Source organism: Montipora foliosa, chromosome 1, assembly GCF_036669935.1.
Source record: "Montipora foliosa isolate CH-2021 chromosome 1, ASM3666993v2, whole genome shotgun sequence".
NCBI classification, from domain to species: Eukaryota; Metazoa; Cnidaria; class Anthozoa; order Scleractinia; family Acroporidae; genus Montipora; species Montipora foliosa.
Window position 1 is genome coordinate 12,321,521 of NC_090869.1, and position 12,500 is coordinate 12,334,020.

The following is a 12,500-nucleotide window of genomic DNA, read 5'->3' on the forward strand; positions in this document are numbered from 1 at the left end:
CCGTTGCAATATGTATAATAGCAAGTGTAGCTGTTTTTTTTTGCTAGCGAGTACAAATGTAATAGAATATTGAAGCCACCCCTGTAAGGAGAATTGCTTTGGTTGAAATCAGTACTTAAGCGCCTAACAAGAAAATACTACAGAAGCTCACAAGAAATTTGAATCATTTCGGAATATCCCGAATTCCAACCACCGCAACAATTACTAAGGCAGCTTCAAACCGTTACAATATGTACAATAGCAAGTGTAGCTGATTTTGTTGCTAGCGAGTACAAATGTAATAGAATATTCAAGCCACCCCTGTAAGGAGAATTGCTTTGGTTGAAATCAGTACTTAAGCGCCTAACAAGAAAATACTACAGAAGCTCACAAGAAATTTGAATCATTTCGGAATATCCCGAATTTTAACTACCGCAACAATTACTAAGGCAGCTTCAAATATCAATAACCAAAAACAAGTTTTCTTTTTGATAGTAAAACATAATTAACAATCAACATGGACTTGCTCTATCACAAACGTTTCTAACTTGCCCCACTACATGGAGCACAATAACTCTTACTTCATTTCGTAATGAACTTTAAATGGTTGTTTATCAAAAATCCTACAATTCTCTAACAATTGCCTTACATAGAAAAAATGGCGTGCTGAGTGAGTTAAAACTGACAATTCAGCCAGCGGAAAATGTAGCAATGAGATTCATTTTCCGCCCGCCACAAAAGGCTCGTGCTCCATACCTGTATAGCCCATACTTTACTCTTAGTCAGTTCGCGGAGAACTGCACATTTTTCCTGCAGCTGCAAGTTTCTCAAGTCAAGTAAATTTGTGTCAAAGCTAAAATAATCGAAGCTTGACTTGTATTTACTGAATTACTGAATAACGACCCTACATTTGTATTTTAAACTCTCAGATAGCGTTAAACGAGGAAATAAAAAAGTGAATGTTTAGATTTTGGTAGAAACCTCTCAAAATTCATGAACTGCCACACCTAGTGCGTAAGTACACTTTCAGAGTTTCAAATAACCTAGTAATTACTAGGCCAAAAACCTTTACAGTTCCCCTAGGTCGCTTTGGATCGACGATTGTTCAATCTTCGTTCATACTTTAAGCGATTAATAATTTGATCGAGAGTGAACTTTCGAAGAATCTCCCTGCCTTCTTCCTCTTTTACAAGCATTTCTTTGACAGCTGGTTTGGAAATAACACCAGCTCTCACAATGGTACCGCACACCTTCATAAGAAAGTTACGTTCTTCTTGGCTAAAGATTTTACCACTTGTGTAGCTCGAACTTGATGGGGGCACCATGTCTACGCTTCCAGTTTCCATGCTTTCACTACGATTGTCGGTGGAAAAGAAGCGATTCATCTTGTCTGAGAGGGGTTCCTTTAGAGTGGGCAAATTAGGGTATGGTTCACAGTCAGCCATTTTCTGACTCTCGCTGTTGGATTTGCCACAGTTGCGCCATTCACTTCTCACTCTGTCAAGGACCTTTTTGGGTTCTATATGCTGTAGTGAGGGATGACCAATGATTCTATCCTTAACCATAGCCATTGTTACAGATTGCTCTAAGATTTCTTTGGCAAAGAGGTCTTTAATTGCCCGCACGTCCTCTTCCTTCCAAGAGATTCGCTCCGTGGAACTTACAGATGCTGTGACCTTGTTATATGCAGGACTTGCTGCGGTGCCATCAGAAGCTTCCTTCGACTTACATTGTGCCTTTTGAGTCTCTGCTGATGATCTCATAATGGACGTAAGTTGAGTGGCCGCCTGAAGGCATGCATCCTGCTTTTCGCGGAGGCGATAGAATTTTTTTGCAGTTGTCTCTTTGTGTGCCATTAGGTCAGCCAAGTCCCCCCTCATTTCTTTGTGGTTTGCATGGACAGTAGTGACGGCTGATTTCCGGAACAAAGTCGAAGAAATGTGTCCCTCCATTCCTCCCTTGCGCCATGCTGCGTTAATGGCCGTCGATATCTGTCCAGATTCGAGTTTAAGTCCACTCCATGACAAAAACACGACAGCCTTGTCACTGTTCTTGTCACTAGAAGAACTTTCCACTTGACTCCTTACTTCATTGACATAAACTGTGAGGTAGGAAAACAGGGTTGGTGGAAGAACCACGCGGGCAGGGCCGTGGGTATCAGCGGTCTTGTGATTTGCGACACTGATAACGAAACTCTTATCAGCTCTCTTCACTTTTTTGAATTCGGAAAGTGTCATATTAGCAAGGACACCAGATCGATGAGCGTTGGCAAAAGTTATTTCTAAGAGGACAAAATCTCTAATAAGTGTGTATATCGCTTGGTTGACCTCCAGAGAATGAGCTCCACTTAGTTGTCCGATATACGAAACTGCACTTCGGGCTGATTCACTGCGTTCATACTTAGTAACCATTTCAGGAGTTATTAAATTGGCAAGGTCTTCATTCATCTTTTGCAAATGCCTGCGATTGCTGTCCTTCTTGTAGGATGAGGTCCACAGTCTAGCCTTCTCTTCTATTTGGTGTACAAGGGCAGAATCTACTTTGATACTGTTTGGTTCTTCCGCTATGATGTACGAGCAGAAATGACGCAGACTCAAAAGATAGGCTTTGATTGTGTCTGCCGTGTATTTCTGTTCTGCATGTTCCTTCAAAAACTTATCACGTATGAGATCCTTGTCAAACAAAGAATTTAACTCTTTGTTCGGGTCAATTGTACATAGAATCCTGTACAATTGAGAGGCATGCTGCTTTGACAGTTTTTGGTCCTTCCGCCCACCATCTGCCGTCTGTAACCAGCGACAAAAAGAGCTGAAAAGGTTACTGTCTGATTCTACACTCACGTTTTCCGTGTCCTTCTCTGCGTTTTTCATTATCATGTTTTCGTTGTCATTCCCCTGCAATTCTGAAATGTCAGCAACGCCATAAACAAGTGACTCTGCCAGTGGATATTCCTCAGAATCTTGATCTGATACTTCCTCAGTCCAGTGCATTTTGGATTTTTCATCTTTCGCTGCACTCGTGCAATTAACCATTTCTTCTGGACCATCTTGCATCTCATTTGGTCTTGCAAGGCTGGTGTCATCATGGCTTGACGGACGCCATGTCTTAAATGAACGGGCTTCTTTTAGGACATCCTTGTACTTGGTAGACCCTTTCTTGATATTTTTGTGGACCTGTTGTAAGTGCATTGACAAACGCTTAACTACCGACGTACATCCAGGGATGGGGCATGGTCTATGACGGTGGTAATCTTTGTATTTTGTCTGCCTTGTTTCAGACTTCATTTGCGTCGTCTGGAAGCTCTCTCTTAGTCCATACCTTGAGTTGGCTTTCATTGCTCTTTCTCGTGTCCACTTGTGCACTTCACGCAGATGTCGCGGAAGGTGTATGACTTTAGAGTTACAGCCCTTCAACGGACATGGTCGTGGTCGTCTTTGAATTTTCTCTCGCTTTGTCTTGCTAGAGGTTTTGGAAGCCTTTTTCTCAACTTCCTCACCTTTCTCTTTCTCTTTTGACTTTACTTTACATTTCTTATTCTGTTCTTCATGTTCATCTGATTCACTTTCTTTGCTGTCTGATGTAGTCCAACCATCACTGGAATAGTCAAACTCACTACCCGCTGAGCTGCTCTTTTCAAAACTGTCGTCATCTGGAGATCCACCCTCCATTACCTCTTGCTCCTTGTGGTCAAGTGCATTCCTAGCAGAATAGAGTTCCTCTAGCTCATGCCTGTGCTGCAATGCCAGTAAGAAACAAAGAACGTTAACAGTAATGTGGGCTCTGAGTTTACTGTACGTATATACTCACTTACCCAAAGCAGATTTAAAAGCATATTATTCTAAATAAGTACAGCATTGCTTATGATTATTGCCAAATTGCCTGTTACTGTTACAGATGTTTAACTGTAATTATGCAGTCCTGAAGCACCCATATCCTTAACTGCATCTTTCATGAAAGGAAGAGCAAAACTGTCGAGTTGAAATAGTTCTTAACCCCAACTTGAGATAAGGAGATTGCTTTGCAATTCTCTCAATTCACCATCCACAAACACAGTGTTCCCCCCGGCTACCTGCTAATTAGTGAATGTTTTAGTTAGTGAAAGAAACCCCTTCTTGTAAGGTGGATTTTTCCATCAGCACCAATTATGAAAGCCACCAAGGTTGCTACAGTCTCGGTCACAAATGTTGTAACACAGACGGCGATTTGCCCCCTCTCCCCCTTCAATGTTGATGTTTATGGGTTGGAGTGCTAAAACCAACTGGTAAATGCAGCATTTATTGGAGGGAGGAGGAGGGGTATGTTATTAATAGCTTTGATGCGCTTCACTTGCTGTTCAAGCGAAGTGTTACAACTATTTATGACTGAGATTGTCTGGGTGTTGAACGACGCAATTCAGATAACAAAAAGCGCCATTAATACTGTATTCTGTAACGGCTGTTTTCATGGGACTCTCGCAATTAAGATACGTCGAAACATGTTTAGTTACTTTTAAAATTGGTAGAAAGAGTCGACTTGTTGGTAAAAAGGAATAAAAAAACTTTTAGATTTACGAGCGAAAAGCTGCACAAGCGTAATGGCCTTTAATTGAACCCTGTTTCGATATTAAACGTCACACGGCCAAGAGCTTTTTACTGAAGCCACGTTAAATTGACAGACTTTCCGATCGTAAACTTGCTGATTTTCGTTTTATTTCAACAGCAACTGTTGAAAGAATTTACAAAGGAAATAGGAACACTCCCGCGTGTTTAGAAAGATCCTCAAAAAGAGGGCGTAAGTTCAAGCTAAGTAACACACTGAGAAGGCACCTTCATTCTTTTTGGTGTGTAAGTACACTCTAACACCGGTGGAGTATGTACAAAAAAGGGTTTCATCATAAGGTTGCAAGTACTATTTAAACGATTTGTCTTTGTTCTTTTTTTACTTAATCAGTTATTGTTTTGCCTTTCAATATGTATTGAAATTATAGTTCTGCAAAGAGAAAGTTATATTTACTGGTATATTTCATTACATAAAGGACTCCGCCCATTGACTTGTAGAAAATTACTTGTGCAAACAATGAACATCACCATTGTGATCACGGTACACCGTCACCGTCCCTTGCATCGGTTTTCTTTGCCCAATTGTTTACTAGAAAATAAGCACTAGAACACAACTTAACAATAAGCTATGTTACCAGAATATTGAAAGCTGCAACTTAAATAATGGATGGGCAAGCGGCTATTTCACTTTAGACAGAGGAGTTAGGCAGGGCTGCCCTTTGTCTCCCTACATTTTTATTATCTGTGTGGAACTTTTGGCCGAAAAAATAAGACAAAAATATTAAAGGAATCTCGGTGCAGGGCGAAGAAATAAAAATCAGCCAGTTTGCTAATGCCGCTACAATTATCCTAGATGGCTCTAAAGAATCATTCACAGCGGCTCTACAAGATTTAAAGCAGTTTGGGTCTATCTCTGGTTTACGACTTAATAACAAGAAAACAGAAGTTTTTTGGATAGGTTCCAAGGCCGGATGCAACGAAGTTTTTTGCCCAGGAAAAAATCTTAAGTGGGTTAATAAAGTTAAATCCTTAGGAGTTTGAATATCCACAGATTCTGAAGCTAGTATAAAAGCAAATTATGATGAAAAAATAGAAAAAGCACAAAATGTCTTAAGCTCCTGGACTGAAATACCGGAGACTGAGTCTGTTAGGGAAAATTACTGTGTTGAAGAGCCTTGTTGCATCTCAATTTGTCTATATTCTGGCTCCCCTGCCAACAAATCATACAGGCTTAGATGAGATCAATAGGATCTTTTATAACTTTTTATGGGATGGAAAGGGGGACAAAATAAAGCAAGACATTATCATCAGTGAATACAAAAGCGGTGGCTTAAGGATGATCGACATTACATCTTTCAATAAAGCACTTAAATCAACCTGGATTAAAAAATATTTAGATAAGGACAACCATGGAAAGTGGAAGTTGTTTTTCGATTTACATTTAACAGAATATGGAGGAACGGACCTCTTTAAAGGAAATCTTAACAAAAATGATCTACTGTACACAAATATTATAAAATATCTGATACTTTTCATTCTAAAGTGTTGCAAATAAGGTCGGAAATTAGCTTCAATGGTAACATCACTTCGACCAAACAGTTTCGGTCAATGAACCTGTGGCACAATTCTCTTATTAAAGTTGGAAATAGTCCAATTTATTATAAAACGTGGGCTAAGAAAGGGGTACGTGAAGTTAGACACTTAATGAAAGATGCAAACAGTTTTCTTTCCTTAGCTGAGTTCAGGGAGCGCTTCAACATAAAGATAAATTATCTTACTTTCTATGGCATCATAGCTGCAATTAAAGTGCCCCTGTGATCAAAACAACCACTTCCTTTTTTCCTTCAGATTTTGAAAGTGTGTTTGCTTAACACCTGACTGGCAAAATTTTGAGCTTCGATTTTTATCCAAAGGCCGTTTACTTTGAGTGTAAGTTTTGGATTTCACGGTCCGCCATTACTCACGTTCAAAACTGACCGATTGGACCTCAGACGGTTGGATCCAGGGAAAAGTGACGTCAGCGGCTCACTAACTTAAAATTTCAGCGTGTGAACGCAGCTGATTATATATGCAAAGCGTGAGTTTAAAAGTCTGAGAGCCCAAAACCCCCGTGCTGCATATTAATTCTGCGGCGTACACACGTATTGCATTCTTAAACTAGTGAACCTTTGACGTCATTTTCTCCTCGATCCAGCTCTTTCAAGAACATAATGTTAGTAATGGCGGACCATTAAATAGGAAAATTACACTTAAAATAAAGAGGTGTCTTTTTGAGATCAAGGCTTAAAACGTGGGTCACTTAGTGTTTTGTTAACATAGTTTTGAAATCCAAAGACAAATATGAATTGATTTTTTGGTCACAGGGGCACTTTAAGGCCCCAAAGAAAACTCTTACGTGGAAATGACATTCTATCAGATATCAATGAAGATGACCCTTTTGCCGTTAAATTCTTTCAAGCCTGTAAGCCAAATAAACTTGTGTATAACAAACTCATCAGTTTAAAGCAGACTAGACCCAGCGGAAGCCAAAGCAAATGGATCGCAGATTGCACCCTGGAATTCCCTCAGTCGATAAAGTGGAATGCGGTTTATGAAACCCCTTTCTGTTGTACAAAAGCCTCCAAACTAATTGTCTTCCAGTTTAAAATTCTTCATAGACGATTAGCAACAAACGACTACACAAAATTGGGCTCAAAAATGATGGCATTTGCACTTTTTGTAAGAATGGTAAAGAATCCTTAGCTCACTTATTCTGGCACTGCATAGAGACTTTTTCTTTCTGGGGAAGATTTCAAGACCTACTCACAAGGAATCAAGTAACAATAAAAGAAAAGAATTATTCCATAGACTTAGTATTAGGACTAAAAATATATGTCTTCTCCCACTGTCTACTTTCTTGTTGCTATATATTTCATATGGACGTGTAAAATGAAGGAAATAGTACCAAGTATAAACAATTTTCCTCTTTTCTTACAATATTTTTGTGATCTAGAATATGACGAAAAGAAAAAACCTAAACCTCTCAAAAATTGACAGTCTTGGTACAGTTGGAAACCTAGCCAATTACATTATATAAATTATTGTAACGTAAGAGGAGTGCTTGGAACCTATGTATGTTATATGTATGTTATCTCTTCGCAGGTGTTTTAATGTATGTAGGGTTTTTAATGTGTTTGTTAAAATAAATATAAAAAAAAAAAAGCAATAGCGAGATTTTCAAGCCACTGACCTTTTTTTTTCTTCAAAATCTCAACGGTACACCATAGTGATCCGTTGTCAGTAAATTAAGTACAGTAGACTGAAATTATTTAGCAATGAACGGATCACCATGGCTACCAATGCAAATAAGACTAAGAAAGGCGCTGTTGTGATTTCTACTAATTGTGCTTATACATACTAATTAATGCTAGTTTAGACCAATTAAACTTCCTAGTTTTTTCAAAACACAACGCCAAAATTAGGATGAAAAGGATGGTGATCCGTCAACGGTACACCACAATCTCGTGTAACCAAAATAGGAGTAGAGTTTAGGACTGGGGATAGACTGGTTCAGGAAAACAAAGAATCGTAAACGAACGCGCATCACTCCAGTCTCTTTCATCCACTACGCCTGCACAGGAAAGTTCCCCCTCAGCGGTACAAAAGATAGGCGTATCATAGGCGTATCCCCTTTAAAGAAAACTCGCATATGTAATGGTCTTGGGTGCTCGTAGGTGAACCTCATAGCCTTCCAATAGTAACAGCAAACCAAGTCATAACATGATATTTGCTGTCCATCTGAAATAATTTAGAAATACGACTTCCGCCGCTTTTGTACCCACCCTGCGAAGGTGTACTGGCCGGGTTCCGAAATGAGTTATAAATATATGTACGAGGGCTTAAAAGAAACGTTTTGCCTTAATTCGATGGCCCTTTCAAATGCAAGATGCGGTATTTTCCACTTCTTTTTTTCAATTAAATTTGGACTAATCTGTTATAAAATACGCGAATCGCGCTTGACGGGAATTCAATGTTCCAAGTGGCACAGCCCTTTCACCTACCACACCAACTGCGCCGACTACCGCAGTTTTCCTCTATTATTTTAACTGGTAGCCTTATTTATAAGTAGCTATCAGGATATACAACTTGACTTTGGAACCTTTTCAAACCTTCCTTTACAGCTAATGACCTACTTTCACTTTGTGGTGATTATTTTCTAATAAACACATCAGTCTCTCAAAGTATCACTAAGGCCGATTTTCTTTAATTGCCTGTGCAAACACGAACACAAAAACACAGCAGAAAACACGGAAACATCTGTATTTCACCAAATGAGTCTACGTACTTTATAGTTTACTCCAAAACCGTTAATCCTATCCCCAAAATTCTATTTTGCGACAGCTAACATTGCTCACAACCCTACCACGATAAGTTCAGCAATTGTCACTTACGACGCTGAAAACAGTTCTATCTCATAAACCGTAACCTCCGGTACTGACATGAAGAACGAACCTAGTCTGCCGGGAGTGACGTCACAATCATTGAACCGTAACTGCTTGAAGGGAGTTGACGTGTTTTTAATCGCTTCGTGTTGTCATAAATTTAGCTTTTTTTTCCGCTGTCTCAGGTGACGCTTTTCTGAGTACGTTCCCGAGGTGTCGTCCTACTCAGAGACACTACAGCATTTATCCTTTGAAATGGGCTGTATTCTGTAGTCAGAGGGAGTTCCCTCCACGCTCCCCGGATCTAGCCCTTGTTTTTAGAATTCTCATATAGGGAAGATATCTTTCACGTCACTTATGGTCATTAATGTGCCAACCAGAGCCTCGTTGGCGGTCGAAACAAAGGCTCTTTTGTTCCTGTGGTTGGCACATTTGAATAACAAGAGTACTGTTTGTAAACAGATAACTTCCCTATACCGAGTTCCCCTCTATGTCATTCGGCACTGATCACTGATACATCAGCTTTCTCTCGTGTGATTAGCGATGAGAATACCTTAGTTGGCCAACATCCAGTTGTTCATCGTTTCTTGAACGGTGCCTTTGGGAGTAAGCCACCCTCAAATAGATTTTATGGTATTTAAGATGTGCAGCAAGGGCTGCAATTTGGGAGACTCGCACTTGCGTTAAAAGGAACTCTCGTTAATACTAGCCACGTTATTAGCGTTAGCAACAATATTTTGCTACGACATAATATAAGCGATAGTTACCTGGAAAAGTTTCAAGATGACAGTGTGTGTGTGTGTTTCTGGGTACTCATTTTAGCAATGCTAACACTGTTAGCAGCGTTTGGAGCTATAACTTAACTTTGTTCATTGCTTGTTTAGAAGTACTTGGTAGTTTAGACGTAATTTGTAGAATGAAATGGATATATTAGGACATTGTAAACTTGGAGTATGTTTGGTGTTTTGGGCACCTCATAGTGTCCTCACAAGCTTTGAAGGCTTCATGTCAGTACCGGAGGTTACGGTTTATGAGATAGAATTGGAAAGTTAAACGAGACTTCCCAGTAAGTTGAAGTTTGACATGAATACTATCTCATAAAGAGTAGTAACCGAAGGTGTCAGACATGCCCACCTCTCCCTCCCTGTGATTGATTGACGTCACTCCCGGCAGACTAGGTTCGTTCTTCGGTTACTACTCTTTATGAGATAGAATTCAAACTTCAACTTACAGGTAAGTCTCGTTTAACTTTCCAATTATTCCTGATAAATACAGTCTCGGTCACAAATGTTGTAACACAGACGGCGATTTGCCCCCTCTCCCCCTTCTATGTTGATGTTTATGGGTTGGAGTGCAAAAACCAACTGGTAAATGCAGCATTTATTGGAGGGAGGAGGAGGGGTATGTTATTAATAGCTTTGATGCGCTTCACTTGCTGTTCAAGCGAAGTGTTACAACTATTTATGACTGAGATTGTAGGTTAACTGCTGCTTCAGGTATTACTATTAAATAACCCCAAAATCACTCGTCATTTCAGTTTAAAAAAGTGATACACACTGTACCGTCTGTGCATTGTGTATAAATTTTTAGCATGTATTTGTATTGTTGTGACCTCTCCACCACTATGAGGGCTTACAATTTGAACTTGACCACGACGATAATTGACTCAGTGGTCTACTTCACACAAATTGGGTGTATCGAGAATTCCATCAAAAAACAGCAAAAAGCAAAAAATGTTATAGTTTCACTGTATTTCTTTGCCCTATTAAAAAAAAAGAAACCTGAAGGTATGCCAGGTGATTTGAAATAGCAGGTAACCATGTCATCAGAGAAGGTATATATTAGTCATTCAGATCCCAACAATGTCCTAATAAATGACCCAGTCAAACAAGTGCTTTCTGATTGAGCATTGGTGTACTAACAGACTTGGCTTTCCACTGATTATCAAGAGTAACAGTGTGATTACTTTGGTTTTTGCATTTACAATCTCCTTTGTGATTTGCCAACAAAACTCGTACACTTTCTCAACCGATAACAGGAAGAGACAACACTAATGCTGACTTGCTTGTGTGTATTTTCCTATATACTGATCACGCTGACGGTTTCCTCTCACTGTTTACTTCAGGCTAGAAGAACTTCTCAGGTTTTGGTTTAAGAACAAAAAAACCCTTTGGATCTGTTCAAATTTCATTTGCTTTAGCACACTCTGTCATTACATAATTGGCCATTGTGAAAATATAATTAATTTATTGGTTTGTGAGGATGTTTAGAACTCTCGAATGTATCAAAATTGTCCCAGTCTTTTGGGAAACAAGACTCTGCCAATAAGGAGCCATAGAATAAGGTGAAACTGCTTCATTAACCTCTCCCCTTTGGGGTCTTTTCAGGGTCAATGTAACAAATAGTAGAACTTGAACATAACAAACTTAAGAATCCCAGTTAGCTGGAGGCAGACCAGTTGGCTACAGGTGTGGGCCAGCCAGTGATCAGAGTTGGATTCCAACATAGGACAACTGCCCTAACTGTGCTGCATACTGCCTCTGGTTTCTTGATGAAAGCAGGATAACCTTCTTAACACTAACATAGACCAAGAAAACAGGATGCTTCCTTTGTACCAGGAATGACTTCATGATCTTACATTAATTTTGTTTAGCACCCATGGGTGTGGCAAGAACCTACACATTTATGGACATTACTTTCTACTTTCTAGTTGTCTTGGGGGAGGATACTCACCTTCTCAATTTGGTCTTTTCTTCGAGTCATTAATGCCTTTGCCAGATTCGATTTGGTCACTTGTATTTGTAAAAGTAATTCTTTCTCCATGATTGAAACCCTGCAAAATTTGATAATAGAGTTTTTAAGAGCTACAATAAAAGGGGAGAATTATTAAAGGTACAAGTTTCGAGGACAATGGTATGAACTGGAAATGTGTTTTCAGAATTCCTGAATCTACCTAAATCTAAATCTTTAAATTTACTTTTACAGTGTCACTTTGACACAAGTGAGAAAATTAATTGGTTACTTTCTAAATAAATACCTACAATACTCGTCACATTTGTTGGAACACGCATCCCCATTTCCCCCTTCCTCCAATGTTGATTTCCACAACTACTAGTAGTTGCCCGAAAAATTCTCACACAACATTGAATTGGGGGGAGGGGAATGTGGTACAAGCTACGATCTTGTAACACGATGATTCTGGACCATTCGCTAAGTGCTCCAACTACCGGTAAATATGTCTAGTATTGTAGGTTAAATTTCTTTGAGTGCAATGTGACTTAACCCTTTAAGCCCCGAGGGGTTCCCCATTGACGAGTAAAATCGTCTGGCGTTAGACAGAGTAAAATCTATAAGTGCCATTTGGCACTATCGGGGCTGAAAGGGTTAAACGGGGACATAGTTTTTTCACGCTGTTAGCTTAATGTGGGTTCAATAAAATTTTAAAATTCTACCATAAAACATTTTTTGGGCTGATTTCTTTGAAATAAAACCCCAGTTGAGGGTAAATAGAGTTCCACTGTACAAAAAACCATTGAGAACAATCAGAAAGGTGTACTCACAC

The 12,500-nt window shown here is 39.4% G+C and overlaps 1 protein-coding gene across 1 annotated transcript in view; it reads right to left on the reverse strand.

Annotated features, from left to right (window-relative positions):
• The window catches only part of LOC137974946 (uncharacterized), a 14,554-nt gene that overhangs the window by 752 nt on the left and 1,302 nt on the right, over nucleotides 1-12,500 (reverse strand). Inside the window, exons 2-3 of the mRNA XM_068821967.1 lie at nucleotides 11,672-11,771; nucleotides 1-3,713 (exon numbers count right to left, since the gene is read on the reverse strand). The exon at nucleotides 1-3,713 is cut by the window's left edge and continues 752 nt beyond it. Coding sequence (XP_068678068.1) covers nucleotides 1,059-3,713; nucleotides 11,672-11,761 — 2,745 coding nt within the window. The 5' untranslated portion in view covers nucleotides 11,762-11,771 and the 3' untranslated portion in view covers nucleotides 1-1,058. The remainder of the gene's footprint in view (nucleotides 3,714-11,671; nucleotides 11,772-12,500) is intronic.